The sequence below is a fragment of the Alexandromys fortis genome, unplaced genomic scaffold (genome assembly GCF_014885135.2).
Source record: "Alexandromys fortis isolate MF-2015 unplaced genomic scaffold, M_Fortis_MF-2015_v1.1 scaffold_73, whole genome shotgun sequence".
NCBI lineage: Eukaryota > Metazoa > Chordata > Mammalia > Rodentia > Cricetidae > Alexandromys > Alexandromys fortis.
In genome coordinates this window covers 8,934,843-8,961,438 of record NW_026067959.1, presented here as the reverse complement: position 1 = coordinate 8,961,438, position 26,596 = coordinate 8,934,843, and the positions used below count along the sequence as shown (strand labels likewise).

General features: G+C 42.9%; 1 protein-coding gene across 2 annotated transcripts in view; it reads left to right on the top strand.

Annotated features, from left to right (window-relative positions):
- Window positions 1–17,774, top strand: part of Znf131 (zinc finger protein 131) — a 30,234-nt gene extending 12,460 nt beyond the window's left edge. The window contains exons 4-7 of one of the 2 annotated variants that reach the window (XM_050152797.1): window positions 6,460–6,814; window positions 6,917–7,139; window positions 13,696–13,826; window positions 15,921–17,774. In XM_050152797.1, coding sequence (XP_050008754.1) covers window positions 6,460–6,814; window positions 6,917–7,139; window positions 13,696–13,826; window positions 15,921–16,604 — 1,393 coding nt within the window. In that variant the 3' untranslated portion in view covers window positions 16,605–17,774. Of the gene's footprint in view, window positions 1–6,459; window positions 7,140–13,695; window positions 13,827–15,920 lie in introns of both variants that reach the window. The other variant, XM_050152796.1, reaches the window with a different exon arrangement.
- Window positions 17,775–26,596: the final 8,822 nt, after the last annotated feature.

Genomic DNA, 26,596 nt, shown 5'->3' with positions numbered 1-26,596 from the left:
GACTTCTTAGTTAAAGTTGTAGTACTGTGAGAAGACACCATGACCATGGCAACAAAAAGGAAAGCACTGAATTGCCTTACATTCAGGTTTAGTCCATTATCATCACGGTGGGAAATCGAGGAGCCTCTGGAGGCCAGTTCTATTACAGCCACCTCAGTGGCCAAATTAGAGCTATTGTAATCTAAATGCATTTATGTAAACTTGTTATAAACTCCAGATGACTTAAACCTCCATCTGACTTCTGATATGTCCACCACAAAGGGAAAAGATAAGTGTTCAGTGGTATTGTAGCATGAAAACAGGTCCATTGCTAAGGGGTTACCACTTGGTATTAAAACACAGAGTTTCTTCTGTGTTTTCAAAAACTACTAAAGGATACAATGAGCAAATCTCAGCACCTTCACTTGGAGCAGTGTAAAGGGTAAGCTGAGGGCTCTGGCGTTGCTCTAGGTTACCCTAGCTCTATCACTGACCTTAATGAAGTACTCAGCCCATCAGATGATATAATGATGCAACTTCCTTCACAGAATTGTTTGTGAGGCTTAATGCCTGTAAAATGAACAGCGATGTATGTAGCGTAGTATTCTAAATGTGCAAACTGTTACTTCACTGGTACCTCCCGGTACTATTTGGCTTTCCCTTTCCTCCTGTTGTTTGCTTTTTAAATGATTAGTTTAAAAAGATTATTTCTTATTTATTTTAGTATAGTCCATTAGCATGTCAACAAATAGTTTTGCAGGTTGTTTTCCTGCAGGAACAAAACTATTCATTCCAACTCACTGGTATGGTTTAGTCAGAAGATAAAATTGGGAATAAATCTAGGAAAAACTTGAACTATAATTGTTCATAAGCATCATTTTTTAAATTTTTGTTTTATGTGTATGGATGTTTTGCGTGCATGTATGTCTACACCATGTGCATGAGAACCACAGTTAGAAATGTTTGTGAGCTGCTGCCATGTGGGTGTTGGGATGGAACCCAGGTTCCGTGGAAGAACAAATGGTGCTCTTAACTTCGGAACCACCTCTCCAGACTCCAGTAACATTTCTTTTAGTTAATATGACAGTTCACAATTGAACTGTTCTGATAAGAACTTGTGTATCTCCGTTCTGAAAGCTAACACCTGGTACATAGTGTGGAGGCGTTTGTGAGTGGGTGCCAATCCACACCAGCAGAGATAGATGATCCGAAATTGATTAGTAAGATGTGCGTGAGGCTCTACATAGATGGCACAGTTTCAGATTTGTGTTGTGTGGGAGCCTTTTCCTGTTTAAGGTCATGAGTAGTATGTGGACACTAGACAGCAGAAAAGTGGAGCACACATTGAGTGTATGTGTTTCGTGGTGCAGGTGTGGAGGTCAGTACAGTTCTTGTAGTTGTTGTGGCTTTCTCCTTGTTGTGGCAGGGTCTCTATCTTTGAACTTTTACTTAAATTTTTAAAAGAAAAATCACCTCATTCTAATTAACTCTAATTAAATAAAAAATCACCACCTACTTTAATGAAGTACTCAAATAGTTGCCCACTTCCAAACGTCTCTGCTTTCTCTGTTGCTCTTTGTATTTGAGCCCACTTGGCCCGTAAGCACATAGGGGTCCTGTTTCTGCCTCCCATCTTTCCTGAGTGCTGGGGTTAAAAGCACGTGTCACCACAGCCCAGCCAGTTTCTTCCTTTTCAATAAAATGGTTTTGACATCTTTCAAAATAGAGATGTTCTCTTAAATGAATGACTAGACAGTGTAATAACTTAGTTTAAGTAAAATTGATACAGACTTCAGTTGCTAAAAATACCTGAAATGATTACAGTGAATTGATGTTAAAATCATTCTTAGATCCTTAAAGCCTGCTGAAATGATCTTTCAAAATTTGTATTACTGGAACTGTCACCTGGAAAGGAGTATAAATTATTAACTAAGTATATACTTTATTATGGGCTACAGGTTTGGCAGGCAAGTCCCCAGTGCTGCGAAAACAAACATTAATTATGTAAGTTTAATGGGCTAGACAGTTTAAGAATGAAGGTTTAGTTTTGGTTAAATTTACTTCTTAAAAGAACAATTGATGGGTGTTATATTTTTTTTTTTTTTTTTTTTTGCAGACAAAGGTATATACAGTACTCCTTTTTTTCTTTTCTTTTTTTTGGTGGGGGTTGTTTTTGAGACAAGGTCTTTCTTTGTGGCTCTGACTGTCCTAGAGCTCACTATGTAGACTAGGCTAGCTTCAGACTCTAAAGAGCTTGCCTCTGCCTCCCAAATGCTGGGATTAAAGGCATGTGCCACTACCACCCAGCTTCCAGTCAGCGTTTTATTAAATCAACATGAGTGAGGAATCTTTACAGTGTACAAAAGCATTATCGCACAGCACTTGATGATGACAGGTTACAGTCGTCCCCCATCCGCTAACAGCTGAGAGGACAGCTTTGTGGAGCTCATCTCTTCCTCCACCTTGCTCAGCAAGTGCCTTTATCCGCTGAGTCATCTTGCCAGCCCAGCAAACATTTTTTTCAAGAGAAATAGCTAATAGCTTATACTTGTGTTATCCATGCAGTGTGTAAATGAATGAGGTGACTTTTTAATAAAGCTTTGTTTGCATAAGTTGCCCTTAGGTCACTTTGCTAACTCCTCTAATGAACATTTGTTATTCTGATAAGAGTATGTATGTGTGTATAAGTCTTATGATTTAATTTTGTAAAACTTTAACCACATTTATTTATTGTGTGTGTATGGGGGTGCATGGGCCCCAGCACAAATGCCAAATTATAAAAAGCAACGATTTAGGGACTGGAGAAATGACTCAGTGATTAAGAGCGTTTGCCGTTCTTGCAGAGCACCTGGGTTCAGTTCCCAGTGCCCATGTGGTGGTTCACAGCCATCCCTTTCATTCCAGGAACATTCTGGGAACATTTCAGAAAATCTCTTTCCCCCTTCTGACCTCTGCAAACACTATGCATGCATGTGGTATACATACATACATGTAGGCAAAATGCATAAAATGAAATGATTACATGTAATAAAAAATTATAAGTAAAGACTTTAAAAATATGCAGTTTTAACATACCCATAAAACCATTATCACTATCAAGTTAATGAATATGGCACTCTTCTGTTTCTTCATTTTGTAATCCAGACCTCCTTTCCCAGTCTTAGGGATCATACCAGTCTACTCTTACCACAGGTCCCGTCATTAACGTTTTCTAAAATTTTATATACATATATGGTAGGTGCATACTTACCTAATTCCATCAGTTTTGAAATTCATTGATAACATTGTAGACATTTTTATCTACCTTACACTCTGAAACAGGAAAGACTTTGTTTTCAAGATGTTATGTGTAAGTCATGTAACAGCCTGAGAGATCCATGAAAAGTTGTTTCCTAGAAATACTCTTGTTTCTATATTTTCTTGGCTTCTGGTAATTTTTTCTCATAATTAACCTCTCAATCACTAGTCACTCTGATCTACCAGTAGGAACTGTGACTTAGTCCATTCATTCAGTTTTTCACGTATTAGGCTTATTTAAGACTACTATTAACAGAATTTGAGTAAACACCATTCGCCTACCTTGCACATACAGATTAAGGCCTTCACTAGGGACACAGGTCATTGCCTGCAGTTCAGAGAGAATGCTTGAATCTAGCTGTAGTGTTTGGAGGGGGCTGTCTGAAAGGCGGTCAGTCATTTAGTCTTATTTATCACAGACACCTGAATAGCACCTGAGTGGTGGTTGTCCATGTTGTGATCCTGGGTTCTGAAAGATTTAATGGTTTTCCCACTTGCCTTCTGGATGTAAAATACCGTCTCTCCAGGTCCTGGGGTTGCTGCTTGCCCCCAACCCAGTGTCCTAGTATAGCAACCGTAGCTTACTCTGTTCTAGGTGTTAGTGACCCACTCCTACCCAGAACTTGCATAGGAAATGTTTCAAGAGCATTTTTACAAAATTTAGAGACCCATTTGGCCTCAAGTGTGCCCTTATAAATGAGCTGATTTGTTCTTATGATAAGATGGTATCCAGGTAACTAAACTAGAATTGAGTTTGAATCCTTTAAGCCCATATGTGACTATTTCCTGGAAGCGATAACTACTTTGTCCCAGAATTGCTATTGGAGAAAAATAATGTCAAAGACTATCAGGGCAGAATCCTAAATTGTCTAATTAGGTTTACAGGAGCTTCCCATCCTTTCTGTCATCTTCATTACTCAGGAAGCAGCTGAGAAGAGGTGACCCCTGTGTGGGGACAGCTGAACTTGGCCATCAACCTGCCTTACTCAGATTTTTGGACAAGGAGGAGGTGAGGGAAGTTGAGTGGGAAACTATTTGAGTTAGTGTTTGAGGAGGTTATTGTAATAATTTGCATATCAGTATCTGTGGGAGGTAGGAAGCATAAGAGACTAACCTCTTTCTATTATCCAGTTATTACAGTGCTTTTGTGATTTAAAAGAGGCACCACTTTCAGACTAGCTAGTGCAGGAAGCCAGGCGTGACGTGATATTCAAGGAGCAGCTCTGAGCCTTGAAGCAGCTGCTCAGATTGGAGCAGTAGAAGAATAACTTGAGAAGCTTCTCAGGGTGAAGCCACCACACACAGCTCCCAGATCAGTGTCAGTCAGTCAGTAGTAGCATCCTGTGTGCAGCCATGTCACATCTTTACAGTGAGACAGGCGTGAAGTCTACATCAGAAAGAGCGTCTTTTCCTTTAGGACCAGTCTGCGATAACAAATGTATTAACACATTCAGAATGTTGGCTCTTGGTGTAACGGTGGCAGTCTGGGCAAAGCAGACTTGTTTAATAGACTGCTTAGTTAGTCTTATTGAGAACAGCCATTTATAATATACATGGACCTCTAAATGAGTAACTCAGGAAGTTTGCGAAACCACTCTCTTTTCCCTGTGATTGTGGTTTTGGAAGTAGGTGTCTTGAGTGTGCCCTGCCTTTCAAGTTAGCTCACCAGATAGTTAAGCCACTGGCAACAGCTTGTGTGTCAGTAAAAATATAGCAGGATAAATCATGAGGAATGTTGGCAAGAGCTGTGAGGACAGCCTACCAACCTTAGCCGCTGTGTGTGTTTTGACTTTCATAAATCTGGTTGAGGCTGAGCACCTGCAACAGAAAGCCAGCTACTTTGTCAAATTAAGCATTTCTTCCTGACTGACCAAAGATACTTGTGGGACACTTGTTACCATATTAGTCACAAAGTATGGTTGACTCTATACGAAATGAGACTTTGAGACTGGCAGACTTCAGCTTTCCAAAGGTTGGGTGTCAGTTCCAGTATGTGACCAACAGCATGCTAATTGCTTCTTTTTAGAAGAATTAATAGCGTGCAGTTGTGATGAGGATCTCAAGTCTAAATCCTCAGTCTTTGATTAGAAACTGCCTCCCTTTGCCCGAGTTCCTTAGTTCCCATGTCTGTAAAGATTTTTGTTCCACCATGAATTTTGTTTTTCCTTAAAGCAGCTGAAATCAGGATAGAGGGGAAGGGAGAAGGTAGAGACAGCTGTGGGCGGTGGCAGACTGCCAGGACACAAGGCACACCTGCTTCTGGTTTTCAGCCCACCTGTGTCAGCAGTGAGACGTCTTCGCTTTCAGGTTTTGGAGCGTCTGGTTGAGCATTCCTCTCTAGCATTTCTAGATGAGGATGACAGATACATACACGCCTTCTCCTTGTTTCAGGCTTGATTTGCAGAGATTTCTTTTTAAAGCGCCCACCCTGGACATTTGATGCCCTGTTGTCACAGTATTGTATCTTAGAGGCTTTCGTGTAATTTCAGCATGAAGATTGGCAGTGGGGAGGCAAAGGTGGGTGGGCCTCTGGCTAAAACTTTTTCCCTTGTTTTCTAGAAATTTAATTAAATTTTAGTTCTCACATTTTAATCTGTGGTCCAATTAGAGTTCTTATTTATAAATGATCTGAGTTTAAAGGTTGAAATTTTCTGATACACATACCAGATATTCCATCATCACCACTTTGTTGTTGTTGTTGGGTTTTTGTTGTTCGTTTGTTTGTTGAGACAGGGTTTCTCTGTGTAACAGCCCTAGCTGTCCTGGCACTCGCTCTGTAGACCAGTGTGGCCTCAAACTCATAGAGATCCGCCCACCTCTGCTTTCTGAGTGCTGGGATCACAGGCGTGCAGCACCACCGCCCAGCTAAGCATCAGCCCTTTTAAAAAGAGTCTCCATTGAATCACTGTGAACAATTTTCTTTTCAGAAGTTAATTTCATAAGTATTTGTTTTTGGACTTTGTCATGTTCCATTAACCTTTGCTTATCTGTACAATATCATTGCCTTAATCGTTACAGCTTTTAGGAAATCTTAAAATTGATACAGTATAGGCTGTCCAATTTTATTTTCTGCCTTCCACTTAAATTTAGTTTATTTTTTCAAAGAATTCTATGATTTTATAGATTTTTGTTTAATATTTATTTTCATAGTTTTTTTTTAAGGTCTTAATTTATACTTTTCAGGAACAAAGAAAATTCGGCTCCCATAGAGGAAAATCCCGCAGGGAAAAATGAGGCAAAAAAAAGAAAGATTGCAGAAACTTCGAATGTTATCACTGAATCCTTGCCGTCTGCAGGATCAGAGCCTGTGGAAATTGAGGTGGAGATTGCTGAGGGCACGATTGAAGTAGAAGATGAAAGCATGGAGACCTTGGAGGAGGTTGCTTCCGCCAAGCAGTCTATAAAGTACATCCAGACAGGCTCCTCGGATGACTCTGCGCTCGCATTGCTGGCAGACATTACCAGCAAGTACCGCCAAGGTGAAGGCAAAGGACAGCTTAGTGAAGATGACTGTGCGCCCGACCCCATAAGCAAACAGGTAGAAGGCATTGAAATTGTGGAGCTTCAGCTGTCACATGTGAAGGACTTGTTCCATTGTGAGAAATGTAACCGTTCCTTTAAATTGTTTTACCATTTTAAGGAACACATGAAATCACACTCCACTGAGAGTTTCAAGTGTGACATATGCAATAAAAGGTATCTCCGCGAGAGTGCTTGGAAGCAGCACCTAAACTGCTACCACCTCGAGGAAGGTGGGCTGAGTAAGAAGCAAAGAGCTGGGAAGAAAATTCACATTTGCCAGTACTGTGACAAACAGTTTGACCACTTTGGACACTTTAAAGAACACCTTCGAAAACATACAGGTAATTAGCAAAACTTTGAAGTATATTTTTTCTGCATTCGCTTGAAGTCTAAATCCTGTGTTTGGTTTTTCAAGACAGGGTTTCTCTGTGTAGCTTTGGAGCCTGTCTTGGAACTTACTCTATTGACCAGGCTGGCCTTGAACTCACAGAGATCCACCTGCTTCTGCTGGGATTAAAGGCCTGAGCCACCACCGCCCGGCTTAAATACTTGATGCTTTAAATTACAAATCATTTGTCAACCTTGAAGATGATTGTCACTCTTATGTCTTACCCTTGTTTATATTCTTCAAAGAAGTATGTAAAACATTTATTTGCTAAGTACCATGAATTATTAAATCCTAATTATAGTATGACTTTATTCTATTTTTGTTTCCCATGTTAATGTTACATAGACATTTATAAGCAATCTTAACATTTTTTTTTCTCCTTTTGGGGGGCATACATTTAATTGTCTTGAGAGTGCATGCTGTATTCTGTGGGTGTTGAGTGGACATGTGGGTCTGGTCATACCTGGTGTGCTCCTGCATGTGTGGAAGCCAGAGATGGTTGAGTCTTTCCTCGGTAATTTCTTTTCAACTTTATTTAAGCAGAGCCTTACTGAATCTGAAGTTAATCTGTTTAGTGAAGCTGACTAGTCATGGATCTTCAGGGATCTGCCTACACTCCTCCCCCTGGCCAAGTGCTGGGGTCCATACCCACACTGCCATTCCTGGTTTTTTACATGGTGTCTGGGGTGCAGCTCAGGCCCTGTTGTCTGTGCAGCAGACACGTTACTTCAAGAAGTCATATATATTTTTGAGCCAGAAAAAGATAGTCATCTGTGTCTGTCATCCTCTACCTCTCTCAGTGGCAAATATCTCAGGACTAGTAGACAGCCAAGGGAGGTGAGGCATACTCTTTCTTCGAAGAACTGTCCCAATCTTGAAGAAATCCTGGAAGTCTTTCTTTGGTCACTGTAGTTCTGTGTCATTTCCCTACCCTCCCACCCCCACACATTTGATTCCTTGTCCTTGCTTTAACTCCCTGAGCGTTCCTTGCTAGATTTCCTAAGTCAAGCACAGGACCTACTGCCAGTGACTTAAATTTTTACTAGGCTCTAAACCCCATATAGTAAGAGAAAGCAAGTTACTGAGAGCTGCTAAGAGTTGGATTTCTAGACAGTTGTGCCCAAGTCTTCTTACGTGTGGACTCCCTCCCTCCCTTTCTCCCTCCCTCCTTCCTTCCTAATTATCCCACTGCCCAAAGTCCCTTGTAGCTCACTAATAGAAATTGAGGAATCAGATGCAGCCCCAGTGATGATGGCCCACAGGAAAAGTAGTGTGGGAACAGGTTTTCAAGCAAAAGAAGACACAGGCATAGAGGAGAGCATGAAAGCAAGTTGTGTGCTTTCCTAGTAGAAGGGTGGGTGACTGTAGAGTTGGGTCACAGTAAAGGAATACCAAGAGATTGCTAGAGCAGGCCTCCTGGGTGACATGTGGGGGATCTACAAATGGTTTATGGGCAAAATAAGTGTGAGCAGTGAGAGAAGGGACTTCCACCCTGTGCTTTTGATATAGCAGCGTGACTATAGGGCTGAAGAACTTCATATGAGATATCAAGTTAACTTATTTGATTTTATTAGTTGTAAATTCTAGAACCATATATGCTCACTGTAGGGTCCATTTAGTACAGAAGCAAGCTGAATGAACATTGCCTTGTAGCCTTAAATATGAAAGCAGAAGGGTCAGGTTTCTATTTAGAGCAGCGACTGGCACAGTAGGTTGATGTGAAATAAAACCTGCTGACTCTGATGAAAAAATCTTTTGGAATAATCTTAAGAACGGGAGATGAGATAGCAGTAGTGAAAAGAGGCAGGGCCCATGGGATTTGGTGATCTCTGAACTTTATGTTGGAGTGACTTTGTGACTGGCGGAAGCCAGCAAAGGGTGAAGAAGAATACCAGACCCATTTGAATAAGAACCTTGAGGTGACTTCAACATGTTTTTAAGTAGTTGTTCCCTACTTTCCAAGGAGAATCAGAAAATAAAAATCACAGTTGAGTTCTGGCTTCAGTCCTGACAGTTACCGCTTTGGTGAACATGTGGGTCATTTTATACTGAGGCCCCTTTCTTTGCATTAGGGATAATGGTACACATCCCACAGAGAGACTGAAGTTTAACAGTCTACATGTCTTTCAGAAAAAGTCGCCTGTGCAGTGGTGGTGCACACCTTTAATCCCAGTACTGGTGGATCTCTTGAGTTCAAGCCCAGCCTGGTCTACAGAACAAGTTCGAGGACAGCCAAGGCCACACAGAGAAACCTTTTCTCAACCCCCCATCCCAAAAGTCATATGACTGTTTCTAGATTTCAACTAATTGTTTAGTAACAGCTCGAGTAGCATGCAGGGAAAAGCGATTCTTTTCAACTTAGCTAGATCTTTTTTAAAGATTTATTTATTACAACACGTATACTGTGTTGCTTGCATGTCTGCCTGCAGGCCAGAAGAGGACACCAAATCTCATTACAGATGGTTATGAGCAACCAGTGCTCTTAACCACTGAGCCATGTCTCCAGTCCTAGTCTACATCTCTTAAAAGTAGCTCCTGGCTCCAGGGAATAACTTACTGGAGAGTGTTGCTTGGGCATACAAAGCACCTGGCACATTCGGGGCAGGGCAGGGTCAGTAGGTCAGTGGTAGAGAATGTTTGCCTCTAACCTTCAGGATATTGCCGGCATTATCAAGTGACCATAAGCACACACTTCTGAGAATAAAAGTGCAAGCAGCAGATTTATACCATTTCATTTTAGACTCACCTTTCTTTGTTTTTGGCAAGTTCTCATTATGTTGCTCAGCTGATCCTTTTGCCTCAGTCCCCCGAGTGCTGGGATTGCAAATGAAACACGACGGGTTTTATTTCCCTGTGGCTACATATTATTTTAGTGCACATCGTTGCTGCTCTGAGTAAACACAAGGTTTTCACTAGAGTGGCATAGTAAGCATCCTTGTACATTTACCTCTACACACGCTCATATAATGTAGTTTGAAGGGCTTTTTATTGCAGGTGTGTGTGTGCCTGCCACCACATGAGTGTGGCGATCAAAGAAGAGCTAGCAGGAGTTGGTTCCTTCCTCCTGCAGTGGGTTCCGGGAGCGGAACTCAGTCCATCAGTCAGAACAAGTGCTGAGCCCTCTTGCTGGCCTATGTAATTATTTTTTTAAGAACAGAATTTCCAGGTTAAAGGAAATCTTGGCAAACATCAGATTGCTTTTTTTATTCCTCCTTCACTACGTACGTATGAGCACGTGTGTGTGTCTGTGTGTAGCGTGTGTATGTTTCTGCGTAGGTGTGTGACTGTGGCACATGTGAGTGAGTGCACGTCTGTGTATATGCGCCGTGGGAGCCAGAAATCAACTTCAGGTGACTTTCGAGTCTCACTGACCCTGAAGCTCACCCACCCGCTGGCTGCCTGGCTGGCCGGCTCCACAGAGCTACCTGTGAACACCCTGCTACCACATCAGCTCCAGGGCTGAAGCCCCAGCTGTGCTCTCCCACAGCTGGGTTCTTAGGTGAACGCTGGGTGCCGACTCAGGTCTTCAAGCTTGCACTGCTGGCACTTTGTGGGCATCTTCCTGAGCCGCTCATATTGCCTTCTCAAAAGGCTTATAGATTTCACTGGTAGTGAAAAAATTACGCACTGATAAAACAATCATTTTGTTGAGCATATTTCTCAATGTTTCTTGAATCAAAAAGTTCTCTCATATCAACACTAATTCTGGATAATCAGGTATTGCCTAATTTATCATGTGCAAACTGTACAAAAGCTATATTGACTTTATTGGGAGAAGAACTTGCGACTTGGTAACTTATGTCAATGTACATGAATATTTTGGTCATATAGATCCAACATGTCCTTGTTTCTGGGGTAGTGAAGCCTCTGACGTCTAGGTTCTGTGCTCTGCAGACACTATGCTGTCTTTGAATCCCCATACTCTTGCTTGGCAATTGTTCCTCCACATCCAAGCCTTTCAGCTCATCCTTCCCCATCAGTTTATTACAATATTTCTGATTTCTCTCTTAGCCTGAACCTTGTCTTATCTTTTCTTGCACAGAAGGCTCCTACTTGTATTTATCCTTCCTTGTTAGAGAACAGTGCTGGAGAAAGTGCTGTCTCAGACCTTCATTGAGGCAATTTCTGGTCTGATGCCTTTTTCTAATGGAATCTCCAGATTCCTGCTGTGTGTGTTCAAGACCCTTCCCTCCACTCCTGAGTTAGCATAGCTCTTTTTACCCACGTCTCCAACAGCTTGATTTTTCTTCAAAGGCCAGTGCTGAATCTTGCAACTTGAACCATGTCCATCTTTATTGCAACCCTTCTTCCCTCTTTTCCTGCCTTCTTCCCCCACAGAAAGTCAATAGATGGTGATTTCTCACGGATTAGAAATCTCTTCCAGTCCTTTTTCTTCTTAAAGAGTGAGTGTGTGTACGAGCTTGGAAGTTGAACCCAGGGCTTTGTGCACGCTAAACTAGCAGTCTATCGCTGAGCCACACCCTCAGCCTTATTATTCAAAACACTCTGTTTGTACTGCCGACTTCTCATTAACTGCTCCATTGTGGCTAAGCCCTGCCTCTGATCCCGATGTACGGCCTTCGGCAGTTCTGTTTCCACTGTTAGCTCCTCTATCTGCTGTCTTACTTGGGGTTTCTCTAGACTCTGTTTGTGATTCTGTGGTTATATAGCACACTGAGCATTTTGATCCATCTTGGAAGTATTCATTGCCGCTGGAAATGACCCGTTTATCTATGTATCAGTCCATTCTGTATATAGACATTCTCCAGAACTGTCTATACAACTAGCTCCTGGGAATCTCTACTCTGCTTTGAGTGCCTTTTAAAATTATTTTTTAAAATTTCTCTCTCCTTAAAAATATGTATGGGTGTTTTGCCTGCATGTAAGTCAGTCTGCACACAGAGGCTAGAAGGCATCTCCTGAAACTGGAATTATTAGATGGCTGTGAGCTGCCGTGTGTGCTGAGAATCAAACTTGTGTCCTCTGGAAGAGCAGCTGTTGAGCCCTCTCTCTAGCCTCTCATTTAATTCATTTTTTGAGACACAGTTTCATGTAGCCCAAGTGGCCTTGAATTCAGTAAATATATTGTCCAGGATGATCTTGTACTTAAGATGTAGCTGCCTCCCCCTCCCAAGTACTGAGATTATAGATGTGAACCCCCACACCCAATTTATGTGGTGCTAGGGACTAAACCCGGGTCTTGGTGCTATTTTGCAAACACTCTGACTTCATGGTCTTTCCCTGCATCCCCACTTGACAGACACTTTAAACTCCTGCACTCTTGGTTCTTGATAGTAGGTGGCATACTACTATCCCATACATGTATCAGATATTACTATCATAGTCATAGTCAGTTCCTCCCTCCTTACCCGCTCTGCAGTGCTGTACCTGGGCTCTGGCTAAAATCAACTCCCTTTGGTCGTTCTGTTCCAGGCAGAATTGCCCTGCCTTAACACTGATGCAGCATTCGGATTTATTTTCATGACAGTGTTCAAGGCATCAGCTTATTGTTTTATTTTTTAGTTTTGTTAGAGACAGAGTCTCACTGTGTAGCCATTATTGGCCTGGAACTTAGCCATCTCAGGCGCTAGGATTGAAGGCGTTCACCGCCATGCTTTATTGCTTTTTGAGACAGCATCTTGCTGTGTTACAGCTCAGAATCTTCTGCCTTGGCCTCTCCTAAACGGAGATTGTGGAGCTGTGCCTCTCTGTCCTTATTATTTTACTGTCGTCACCGAAAGTGTGATCTGGTCCAGGGGAGTGCAAAATAGAAAAGAACAGGTGCTTAGTGAAAGGGTAGCAGAGATTGAGCGTGATTTTTATCTAAGGAAAAATAGTTTTAGGTATGCTAAAGTACATGAGTTATAAATTGTGCTCCCCTCCTTGAGATCGTGTTAATTAAGTCAGACATTTGGTTCATTCCTGTAGTTGTAGCACTTGGGAGGCTGAAGCAGATTTTAAGTTCAATTCCAGCATAGGGAACACAGGGAGACTGTATTTAAAAAAAGAGAAAGGAAAGCCGTGTGTGGTGGCACATGCCTCCATTCTCAGCCCTGGAGAGGCAGAGGCACACTCAGAAGGGTAACCAAAAAAGTTTGAGGACAGCCTCGTACACATAACAAATCGTGCCCCCACCCTACACACACACACACGCACACACGCACGCACGCACGCACGCACGCACACACGGGGAGGGAGGGGGAAGATGGATATGATCTGGGTTTAGGGGTACACACCTTTAATCACAGCACTTGGGAGCAGAGGAATTGGAGGCCAGCCTGGTCTACAAAGCGAGTTTCAGGACAGCCAGAGATACATAATAGACCCTGTTTCACAGGTGTGCCTCAGTGGTAGGTCATTTTCCTGGCATGCATGAAGCCTGCGTGTGGTTCAGTCCCCAGCACTGCAAACGAAAAAAGAAAAAAATTAATAGCCAAAATGATGAACTCTTATCCTTGCCTTTGCTGATGTTCTCAATTTACCAATGTATTTTTTTTTTCTTGCAATAGGTGAAAAACCTTTTGAATGTTCAAACTGTCATGAGCGGTTTGCTAGAAATAGCACCCTTAAATGTCACCTCACTGCATGCCAAACTGGAGTAGGGGCAAAAAAGGGAAGGAAGAAGCTTTACGAATGCCAGGTATGTGTGGGTGTGTTTTGTTCTCAGAAGTGCAGAGTCAATAAATAGTCTGACTCACAGGGTCGACTTAGACGTTCTTGACTCGACAGTAGTGCAAAAAGCAGTATGTGTTCAGCAAAAACTTTCTTGGAATTTCAAAATCTGATCCTTTCCTGAATTAGTGATAATCAGTAGAATGTTCTCTTGTGACACTGGGCAGCAGCAAACCTCAGCTCCCAGTTAACCATGTGGTCACAATTGTCATCAAAACTGATCCTCTCCTGACTGGGTCCAGTGTGTGGCCTCAGAGCAGCTGTAATCTGGGCAAAACCAAAATTGTAAAATTCTTAAACACTGAGGTTTTGTTTTGTTTTCTAGCTTGTGCAGCTCTTGCGTGCACCTTTGTAGGTGACAGTCTCCTGGTGCGCCACCCGCTTGTGTCACTGTAGTGTCTGCTAGGGCAGGTGGAGCTCATGGCCTTTCGTTTTGTTTTTTCCTTTTTTTTTTTTTTTTTTTTTTTTTTTTTTTTTGAGACAGCTTTTGAAGCCTGTCCTGGAAAGCTCTTGTAGACCAGGCTGGCCTCAAATTCACACAGATCCGCCTGCCTCTTCCTGCTGGGATTAAAGGCGTGCGCCACCACCAGGCAGCACGTGTACTTTTGATACAAGTTGTGGTGGTGAATCAGCATGCAACTCCGAGTCAGAATATCACCATCTCAGGCAAACAGAGCCGGAGAAAGACCTGGGAGTAAAGAAAAGGCTGTTTACTTTGTAAGGGTTACTAGGTGTTTTTTTTTGTTTTGTTTTGTTTTTTTTGTTTGTTTTAAGATTTATTTATTATGTATACAGTGTTCTGCCTGTGTGCATACCTGCACCCCAGAAGAGGGCACCAGATCTCATTACAGATGGTTGTGAGCCACCATGTGGTTGCTGGGAATTGAATTCAGGACCTCTAGAAGAACAGTCAGTGTTCTTAACCGCTGAGCCATCTCTCCAGCCCCATGGTTTTTTTTTTTTTGGGGGGGGGGTGGCAGGTTTCGAGACAGGGTTTCTCTGTAACAGCACTAGCTACCCTGGAACTCACTTTTTAGATCAAGCTAGCCTCAAACTCAAAGGGATCCTCCTGCCTCTGCCTCCTGAGTGCTGGAATTAAAGGTGTGTGCCACCATCACCTGATGATTATGGAATGTTTTTGTTTTCATTCAGCCCTAGATGATCAGTGTTAATAAGAGTTGCCCTGAGTAATAGTCTGAAACCACAGAAGTGCTATGGACATGCAGGTTTAAAGACAGTCGTAGCCCAGGCAGCTGCTGAGGCTTGTTCCACTACACCTGCCTGGTTTTGGGGAATAACAGGTTTGGGTGCTTGAATTTATTTACTTATTGGCAGTTGGGCACACATGCTGCAGTGCGTAGAGGTCAGAGGATAATTTGCAAGTTTATTCTCTCTTTCACCATGTGGGTGCCAGAGGTTAAACTAAGGTGCGCGGACTTGTGGCTCAGGCTTTTACCATTAAGCTATCTTGCCTTCCCACAGTTAGTTATTCCTAACCACAGGGACACTCAGTAGCGTCTGGGTGAGCGGCAGGGAAAGCCGGGTCTGAATTTTGAAGCTGTGGGGAAAACTATAGTATTGTTACTTTATATTTGATACTTAACAGGGAACAATGCTAAAATGTTTCCAGAATCTAGTAAATTGTTAGGTTGTATGGGCTGAAGATCAAATGAAACCAAGTGTGGGAAATAGCTTTGCATGTGGTGCACTGGAAACTATATTCAGAATATTTTTGTGACGCTCAATTTACCAATGTGGGTGGTAGTGTTTTGTGTAGTTTTTGTTTGTTTGTTTTTTCCCAGTCCTAGGGATTAAACCCGGGACATCCCACAGATATATTAGGCAAGCCCTTCTATTCTATTCTTTGTGGGTTTTGTTTGTTTGTTTTGTCATTGTTTGTCGATGCTTAGGATTAGACTCAGTACAGTGCCTTGTTTATGCTTGGCAGGTTCTCATTTAGATAACCTCAACCCCTTAGTATATTTTATGGAGAATAAATGTATTCACGTTTACTTCAGTTTGATTATAAGTATTATTAACATATTATGTTTGGTGATTTCAGGTCTGTAACAGTATGTTTAACAGCTGGGACCAGTTCAAAGATCACTTGGTAATACACACTGGAGATAAACCCAACCATTGTACTCTGTGTGACTTGTGGTTTATGCAAGGAAATGAATTAAGGAGGCATCTTAGTGACGCTCATAATATTTCAGAACGTATTGTGACTGAAGAGGTCCTTTCAGTAGAAACCCATGTCCAGACTGAACCAGTGACGTCAATGACGATTATAGAGCAAGTTGGGAAGGTGCATGTATTGCCACTGCTTCAGGTCCAGGTGGACTCAGCACAAGTAACTGTGGAACAAGTCCATCCAGATCTGCTCCAGGACAGCCAAGTGCACGAGTCACACATCAGTGAGCTTCCAGAGCAGGTCCAGGTGAGCTACCTGGAAGTGGGTCGGATTCAGACTGAAGAGGGGACCGAAGTGCACGTGGAAGAGCTGCACGTTGAACGGGTGAATCAGATGCCAGTTGAAGTACAAACTGAGCTTCTGGAAGCTGACTTGGATCACATGACCCCCGAAATCATGAGCCAAGAGGAGAGCGAGCCTAGCCATGCAGATGCTGCTGAGGCTGCCATGGAAGATCACGAAGATGACGAGGGGTTAGAGACCAAACCAAGAGAGTATTCCCAAGCTGGAGAAGCAGAGAATGACAGAACATCTATGCCGGTTTTAGAATGAAATAACAATTACATCTTTAAATTTACATTTGGGGTAAACTGATGGGCATTGTGACCTTACACTATCAGATAAGTGGACCAAAGTTAAAACTACTTCCTGTTGTGCTGAACTGTTTCTATGGAAACAGACTGATGTCCTTCCTTCCAGTTAATGCCACAGAGTGGGAATATTTCTCATAATGAGTGAGAGCTTTGAGAAGTATATTTCTGGTAACTTAAATGAATTATATTCTTATTATATAGTTGGGTACGAATGCATCTATTTTCATTGTGGTCAGGGTCTCCGTATTCTCTTCCCCAGGTCATCTCCTTCCTTAAATTCTTTGCATATTATAAAATCATATAAACCATTAGAATACGTATCTGTATTCTAATGCATGTTAGGAAACTGAGTATGTAGGTACCACAAGGCTGCATGCGGGAAGTGCATTGTTACTGTGCAGTTCACATTTGGGGGTCTGGCTGGCTTTATTTTGAACAACATTCTTGTCTTTCCAGTGGTTACAAATGCTGTCTCCGAAACAGAAACAGTGGTGGCAGAATTTCTAGGATGTTAAAAAAGGAAGAAAAAAAAAAAAAACACCCTTGTGCCTTTTCAAAACCAACAAAACTTCAGTAAAACATCTCTGGTTCTTTCAAAGTTTGTGTTTTAAGGAACATTGTAAACTGCTCTGGGACTTGAAATTTTTGCTTATAATGACAACTACCAATTCTTTATCCTTTAAGTTACATGGAAAATTTTTCATTTAACGGCAGCTGAAGGGCCATTTTCAATTGGAAAAATTCATTTGCATCTGTGGTAAACTTTATTTTGATGAGAAGTTGCACTAGTATTTTACCACCAGATGAAAAAACTAGATGAGCATCATTTTAAAATTAATGTATTTAAAATAAAGTACAGAGGAAAGTATGTATATAATATATCAGGCTTTGTTTTGAATGGACTCTTTCCCCCAATCCTTAATGTAAAGATTTTGTGCTATAACTTTTAAAGCCATACAAATAAGAGTGCTAAACTGTGGACTTAAAAGTAGGTGTGTAAATATTTTTAAATCAGTATTACTTGGAAAATAAAAACATAACAACCACAAAATCAATATGCTATTTTCTTTACCTGTTATATACTGGGAAATATTTACATTTTAAAGTAAACTTTAAAATTATGTGTTCATGACTCTTTTTTTTCTTTTTAATGATTTTATTCTCTTGTATGTGTGGGTGCTTTGCTTGTATGTATGTGCACCATGTACATGCCTGATGCTTCAGAAGCCAGAAGATTCTTGAACTGGTGTTAGAGATAGTCGTGGGCTTCCGCATGGCGTGCTGGGAATCAAACTGGGTCCCCTGGAAGAACAGCCAGCATTAACTGCTGAGCCTTCTCTCCAGCCCCTATTTGTAGTTTTTAACGGCACAACAAGAAGTGGTATTTTTTTTTTTTAGTAGTGCCTATTTTAAACAATTTTCTCCACTTTTTTTAAGTTTAAAGGATCCGTCCAAATAACACTTTAGATAATCCTGATATTTGATATTAAATAGTACCAAATCACAAACTATACTGAAGAGGTGTTTGAAGTCACTCAACAGATTTTGATAGGAATATGAGAGTATGTTTGCTCTGTTTTGTACTTGAGTGCCTACTGCAAACAAAGCTCATTTATATTTTCTCTGAAGTTAGAAATCCCTGAGGAGTTGAGACACCTGTGTTTCAGACTGAGCTGTGGGTGTGCTTTAGCCCCGACGTGACCTCAGACACGTCAATCACCACCCAGTGTCGTGAGCAGTGAGCCGAGGTAGGAAAGCTTGAGTATAGTAAGTAAGGGTTGTGATCACAGCATAGAGGTCAGAGGCAAAGGCAGCCGAAAGGGTTAAAGTTTCCATATTTGGCACGTTAGAGGGCTAGCTAGAACTCACATTCCTTTCCCAAAAGGCTAGCATGTTCGGAACGCAGCTGGATTTGACTGGAAACATGGAGGAAGACAGCTCACTGCGACTGAACTGTTAGATGAATAATGCTTTGCCTCTTGCAAGATATTTTGCATATAGCAAACTCTTAAAAAACATAAATATTCGCTCTAAGTAGTAAATTGGGTGCTTATTCCTAGAAGGTTTTCCCACTTACTTCCCACGGTGGCTTTACGCTTCGGCCTAGAGTGTGGCGGCAGATCTGTGGGTACAGTGTTTGCATTAGAGCTTATGTCTCCCCTACTCATCGAACAGTCGTTCTCAGACACCAGCCGGGTGGGTGTTCAGCAGTTCGGTCCTGATGACCCAGGCTTAAAGCAGAATCCCCCAAATTAAGTGCTTTACATTTAATTTGCATCTTCAGGTTAGCATGAGTTGCCTGAAGTGACAGTGTGGTCATTAAGGTGTTCATTGGAAGTAGTCACACTGTGCCTCACTTCAGAGACAAATAAAACCAACCGGCTGTAAGAGTTCATGCTCAGCCGCCCCAAAGTTCAGTAATCCCCTAAAACACGAGGATCAGAAGAGACGCGGAACGAGGGTGACGATGTGGAGTTCTGTGTTCCGTTGCCTCCTCCGGCACTCTGGTGTCTTCACCAGCCTGCAGGCCCCCTTATCTGAAGCTTTCGGAACCTGGACTGACAGTTGTCCATCTTTGGTCACTGAGCTCAGTTCTATCTACAGGTCCTCTGCTCTCTCAGGTGGTCAGAATGAGGCTGATAGCGTGGCTGCCCCACTGGTGACCTCAGCATGGTCCCAGCCTGTAGTCAGGTTTTAGTACAGGCTGCTGAGGCCAAAGGGTTAGCCTAAGTTACAGAAGACATTTATAAGGTGGGTTTAAATTTATTTCTTTAGCATGAGTTGTCTTAGTGACAATGCGTGGTCATTAAGGAGTTCACTTGAAAGTAATCTTAGAACTGATGTGGGTGTGAAATGAGGTTAGCCTTGGAAGTCATTAAGGCTAATTTATTAATTACACTGGGAGAAAAAGACTTAGGCAAAATCTATTGTATAGCCAGAACTTAAAGGACATCTTAGCCTTCTACTCAGTGTTCGCTACCCTTCAGCGGCCCCTTGGTGGGCAGCATCTTTTCCCCTTGACGTTCTTGTGATTTAGCTGAAATAACCTTTGCTCGGTATTATTGTAGCCTGGGAAAGAAGAGTTTGTTTATAACAGTAGCCGTCAGTCATGAATCACCTACGTATGTATACATCCACACACTTCTCCGTGACCTCGTGGCTTTGCTATTAGATGTGGTGAGACTCTTTCGCTTCAGCTTGCACACAGCATAGGGTAAATACTTATTTTCTTTCTGGAACCCACACCAGCTTTTGATGGGACTGGGAAAGGAGGAGATAAGAGATCAATAAAGCTGTCAAATTGCCTCATTTCCTTGTTCTGAGGCTGTACTGTCTGTGTGGTGGTGGTTGTTCCCTTATACTGGCATTCCATATTCTGAGAAAACTGCAGCCCAAGTAACTGCATGTTACTCCCAAAGATTATTGCATCGTTCCTTAAATTCACATAACCCAGAATATCTGGTGGTTGTTAGGTTATTTCAAATGTGTAAGATGATACTTACCTTGGGGAAAAGTAATTCATCTGTCCAAAGAATTACGGGGACTGCCTCCAAGAAGTCAAAGTTGCTTGCTTGTTACTGACAAGAAAAGAGGCAGCCTTGGATGACACAGGCCACCCAGCGTGCAGCCTGACTACACATGGTCCCCCTGCACTTCCTTACGACGGTCTTTAGTTGAGTGTAGGAGCGAGCTCCTCCTGTCCTCTCAGGATGCTGTTCAGGACTAAGCCTAACTTCCTTCCCGTCAGCATTTGAATCAGCACACAGACTTCAGTAACATGGCAGTGGTCTAGCAGTTAACTGGATCTCGTTAAAACATTGTCCAAGCTGGAATACTGTGTTGGCCTGGGTTAGCCAGCACCTGGGGATTTGCATTGCTAAGCAAGTTCCCAGATATCACTGGCTGTCGGAATTGGGGGTCGCACTTGGTGAACAACTGACCTAGGGACAGGACAGGAAGCAGTCCATCAGCCAGTGGGAGGAATGTGAGTCTGGGGTGTTGCTTTGTGTTTTCGGTACCTGGGGATCAAGCCCGGTGCTTTGACTATGCTAAAGCGGCGCTGTGTCTTCAGCTCAGGACGACTTTGAGAGACGTTGATAGGGCAGCCACGTGTTACTCTAGCAATAAACTTTTTCCTATCGTTCATGGTAGCTTTTCATTGTAGTGACTGGACCACAACAGGCACAGGCACGGACTTTTTCGTATCAAGCAAGACATTCTGTGTTGCAAAAGAATCAGACTAATTGACCAGTTAACACTCCTGTTGCTTCTTGGTAAGTCACGTGCACTGGACTGAAAATGTTAAGTCCTACCTGTCAGTGAAAGAGCGCATTTACCCTCCCCAGTAGACTGGCCCTCTGTGCAGCTTAGCCTATCTGCTTTTCTGAGTTCTAACCCAGAAAGGTGTAACTTCTTTTTATTGTTCTCTTTTGGATATTGCCCAAAAACATGAGCATGCGCGTCCTGACATTCTGGGCTTTCTCTATTTACCGAAGTCCCCTCTTGACAGTGGAACTGTTTGACAATTTCCATTGCTAAACACGCCAAGTTTTTCAGACGTAAATGCAAAAGACATGGCTTCTCTTTCTTTTCCAGCTCCCTTCTCCCAGCAGCTGCTGAGAATTACGAACTCTAATAAAATTATCTCTTTTTAAACTGTTTAACAGCACTAAGCCCTCAAAAGGGGAGTTTGGTTTCCCTGTAACACTGGTCAGTATACTTGGCTTCACGTTGAAGAAAAGTTTGAGAGGTTGGGGATATACCTCTGTGATAGAGTGCTTGCCTGATACGCTGTAAAGTCCTGAGTTCAGTCCCCCAGTCCGGAAGTAAAGAGAGGTTTGCAGGATAGTTACCACAGCAGTGAGAATGGAGCAACTCAGATTTCATAACGCTAATCAGTCTGCCCTTTCAGTTTTTTCTCCATTTTTTTTACTTATATTTTCATTTTAGTAAGAAATTTCAATGTTAACCATTAAGAAGTAAATTAAAACTAAAAGTCAGGACAGCTGAAGTAAAAACACCCAAGGTTGGGAAGATTGCTCAACAGTAAAGTGCTTATTGCTCAAAGACCTGGGCTTAGATTCCCACCATCCACGTAAAAAGCTAGGCATGGTAGCATGTCCCGTCATCCTAGCTGGGAGACAGGAGGATCCCAGGGTGTGCCTCGCCAACCATTCCAGTGGAATCAGAGCTCCAGAATAAACAAGAAACTCTGTCTCAGTAAGGTGGAGAGTGGTGGAGAACACCCAACATTGATGTCTGGCCTCCTCAGGTACACTGTCCCTCACAAAACCACTTTTAAGATAAAAGAAGAACTAGAATATCAGTGGAACTAAAGCTTACAGGGTGGCCTCTTAGTCACTGACATCCAGTTACATTTGCTAAAGTAAAAGTCACGTGGTTTAGAATCATGAGATTCTAAAGGTGCGTGCCTTTAATCCCAGCACTTGGAAGTCAGAGGCAGACACATCTCTGTGAGTTCAAGGCCAGCCTGGGCTACAAGTAGAGTTCTAGGACAGACAGGGCTGTACAGAGAGACTTTGTCTAGAAAAAAAAAAAAGAAAGAAATACTGTGTTAACATTAGATAAAAATCATTTCAGATATCTCTGGGAGAGGAAGGAGGAAGAGGGGAGAGGAGGAGAGAACCGGAGAGAACTTTGTAAAAATAGGATTACGGCAATTGTTTTAATTCAGTTTAATTTTGCTTGCATTTGACTGTAACAAAACCAAAAATGGGGGCTGGCAAGATGGCTCAGTCTATTCATCCGAGCTCAGCCCTTAGGAACTACATAGTCAGTGGAGAGAACTGGCTTCTACAAGCTCTCCTTTAACTTCTCTATGTGCACAATGGCATGCGTAACCACTGCCCCCCAAAATCAGTAAAATAAATGCAATTAATTTTGGTTATATTTTTTTTTTTGAGACAGGGTTTCTCTGTAGCTTTGAGGCCTGTCCTGGAACTAGCTCTTGTAGACCAGGCTGGCTTCAAACTCAAAGAGATCTGCTCACCTCTGCCTCCTGAGTGCTGGAATTAAAGGAGTGAGCCACCACCTCCCGCCTGCAATTAATTTTTTAAAAGAACAAAATTATGGTAAGCAGGAGGCTGGAGAGATGGCTCAGAGGTTAAGAGCACTGGCTGCTCTTCCTGAGGTCCTGAGTTCAATTCCCAGCAACCACATGGTGGCTCACAACCATCAGAAATGAGATCTGGCGCCCTCTTCTGGAGTACAAGCATACATGCAGGCAGAATACAGTATATTTAATAAATAAATTATGGTAAGCTTCAGATAAATGCTTCATTACCATAACAATACTAGGGTTTTTTTATTGTTTTGTTTTTGAGATAGGGCCTCTCCTTGTAGGCTTAGCTGGCTTGGTACTTGCTGTGTAGACAAGGCTGGTCTTGAACTCACAGAGATCAGTCTGCCCTGCCTCTGGAGTGCTGGGATTAAAGTCATGCTCCTTCGTGCCTGACCCACTGTTAGTTCTTAGAAGGTTCTTGTAAAGTTTAAGAAGAAACAACATTAATAAATGCTAATTGTTGTGAAAAAGGAATTCAATTTTAAGCCCCAGTTGTCTCCCCTCTGAGAAAATACAGAAGTAGGCATTTGGAGACTTTCCTCCCCGGCTTAGCTGTATTTCCCTTCTCAAAGTACTAAAGGCTGCCAGGCTGGATGGCTGATTTTCTATGACTCGAGTGGTAATTAGAGACAGAGAAGATCCATGGGAACCAGTTACCTAAAATGTCACACAAAGACAAAAATCTACTGAAGACAAGACAGAAGGAGAGGATCTGGTACATCTAATGTCCATCAGGAGATTCTGAGAAGGAAAGAAAAACTGGGAAGGGATCTGATGGATTAAATGTTCGTGTGTCCCCTACCCCCAGTTCATACATTGAAATCGCAGCCCCTAGTTTATTGGTGTTTGGAGAAAGGTCTCTGGTAGATAATTAGGTCATTAGAATAGAGCTAACCTCGTGCACAAGAATAAAGTTATATGAGAGACTCCAGCACACTGTCTGGTCCTCCCTCTTAGGAGTCAATGAGAAGCTGGTAGTCTGCTGCCCATAAGTTGCTGTCTCCAGCCAGGCGGTGGTGGTGTGCGCCTTTAATCCCAGGACTTGGGAGGCAGAGACAAGCAGATCTCCGTGTGTTCAAGGCAAGTCTGGTCTACAGAGCAAGTTCCAGAATAGGCTACAAAGCTACAGAGAAACCCTGTCTCATTAAAAAAAAAAAAGAAAAAAAATTGCTGTTTCCAGAACTTGACCACATTGGTTCCCTTAGCTCAGATTTTTACATGCAGAGCTATTGGTAAGAAAATGTCCAAGGGCAGTTGATTATACAGCCCAAACTAAGACAATATCTTTTCCATTCAAAAACATCGTCAAATTTTGCAAAGACATGCGTTCTCAGATTTGGGTTGTACACAGATCTGAAATAAAATTTCCCAGGTTAGGCTGCACCGCTTTAAGTTGCAGATTCCACTATGTAATGATAATTTACAGTCAGGGGAAATGTCCACATTCTCTTCTAGGATGTGTCAAGTGTCACCAAAGAGGGAAGGAGGAAGGACAACTAGAGGTGGGAATGCCCCAAGCATGGCCGGGTTCCTGATCAGTGTGGGTGTGGTGTCCTGGGTAACTTACTGGGTACCTGGGAAATGAGGGTAGAATGGCCCTCTTTGTCCTTGAGTAGCAAAAGCACAGACAAGTAGAATTCTGAACACACCTGGGTCCCAACTCCTTAGACACAGATGAAAGTACCCACTTAGCCATTGGTCCCGTCCCATCCCTCAACTTTCCAAGCTTCCTGACCAGATCACCCTTCTTGACTATTGAGTGGACTTTTGTAGGAGAAAAACAACATTTTTTTTTCAAGTTAAGAGAATCAAATGTATTCCCCTCTTCTATGGCCAAGGGATCCCAGAATGCCAAGGACAGAGACAGGTCTGACTTGGAGAGAGGATACTCTAGCTGATGGTGCGGGCTCTGGTCAGCACACTTGAGGAGCAATCTCTGACTGATTACACATTTTCCTTGCTCTGCGGGAGCACGGTGTGAGGGTTTTGCCCGCTGTGCCTGTATGTCTGGTCTGGGATTTGAGGGTCTAGGTTTCTATACAATTTTCCTACAAGCCCAGCGTTGGTGGCACAAGTCTTTAATCCCAGCACTTGGGAGGCAGAGGCAGGTGAATCTATGTGAGTTCGAGGCCAGCCTGATCTAAGAAGCAAGTTCCAGGACAGACAGACAGACAGACAGGACTGTTTTACAGAGAAACCCTGTCTCAAAAAACCAAAAAAATACATGTACTGGCATGTTTTAAGACTTAAAGGGGGCCCTTCAAATATCTATCTATGTTTCTTTCTTCCTTCCTTTCCTTTTATTTTTCGAGACAGGGTTTCTCTGTAGCTTTGGGCCTGTCCTGGAACTCACTCTGTAGACCAGGTTGGCCTCACAGAGATCTCATAGAGAACTCACAGAGATCTGCCTGCCTCTGCCTCTCAAGTGCTGAGATTAAAGGCGTGGGCCACCACCACAGGCACCTTTTTTTTTTTTTTAATGTGACACTTTATCTTTCATTTTATTGTTTTAGGAAGTAAACAGGCTGGTGGTGGCATGCAGTACTTTAAGATTCCTGTTTTTTGTTTTATTTTATTTTGTTTTGTTTTAAGACAAAGAACCCTTATCCTCCACCAAGAGACGACAAGGCTGAGGAAACAGTTCTTCCAGGGTCTTGGCTTCCCTGTGCACGGCCAGTGCATGGAGCTGTCCAAGGTTTTCCTGTCTTAGCCATACTGTTTCTGACCTTTTTAAGGAGCACACAGGAGGTGGAGGCTGGAAGGAAAGGGCCTTGCCTGTGTCTGGAGTCCTGAGGCCTGGGTTTCAGTCCCAGCCCCAGCGTTCCGCAGGGCATTGATTGGGTTATAAGTCTTTCTTTGCCTCAGTTTCCCGAGTAACACCAGACCTCACTCAGATTGGTGTGAGGAGTTAGTCTGTAAAATTATTTAACACAGTGTCTGGCAAATAGAAAAAAAAATTCTTTTGGTTCCCCCCCCCCCCCATTTCTGCCTCATAAGGATTTTAGACATAGATTGTTTTGATTCTTGTAATTCTGCTCTGGCCTTCGGGAATACTTGGGGTAGGCAGTAAGAGAACGTGGGCAAATTGCTTACAGAACTGAAATTGCACCCCTCGATCTGGCTCGGCCATTAAACCATGTGTGAGACTCTCGCTAAGTTGACTGATTTTTCTGAACTCGGCTTCCTCCTCTATTAAATAAAGCACTTGAACGCCAGGAGTTATCTTCTACGTTCTGTGGCCTCTGAATCAAATTCCCAGATCTACTTTCAATCCAGTCACTTGGCGTCCTTGTCTATAAACTAGAGAAATAGTATTTGATACCTACGACCAGCTAGTGTATCATAGCAAGGAGTAGGCAGGCTACAAGGGGGCCAGGACTAAGCTGCACGGTGAGAACTAGGCCTGGCAAGTGTCAGGGACCCAGGCAGGGGGTAGTAGGACCACTTCTTTCTGCAAAGATTAAGCCCTGCCAGACTCACCTGGAGGAGCTGTCGATCGCGGTCACGCAGTGCTTTGCTGGAAGTCCCTGCTCTGTTGGAAGGATCACAGGGTTGTGTCGCGGTCATTTAGAGGCAAGGAATGAGAAGGCTCGGTCGAGAATGCATAGGAACTGTTCATTCAACAGCAAGGGGTTCCGTTGAGTGGTTTTTCTGCTGCGTCTCCGCTTCCCATCCTCGCTCCAGCAGGGATCCACTGTGCAGCAGGCCCGAAACCCGTCACGGAAAGCCTGCCGTGGGTGTCCCCCCCCCCCCCCCCCCGCAGCACAACTACACACTCCCTCCCTTCCGCTCCTCCCTCCTGGCTGCCATAGAAACCAGCCTGCCAGGACCAGGCCCGCGTCGCGCGTCCTGGTGGCCATCCAGTCTCC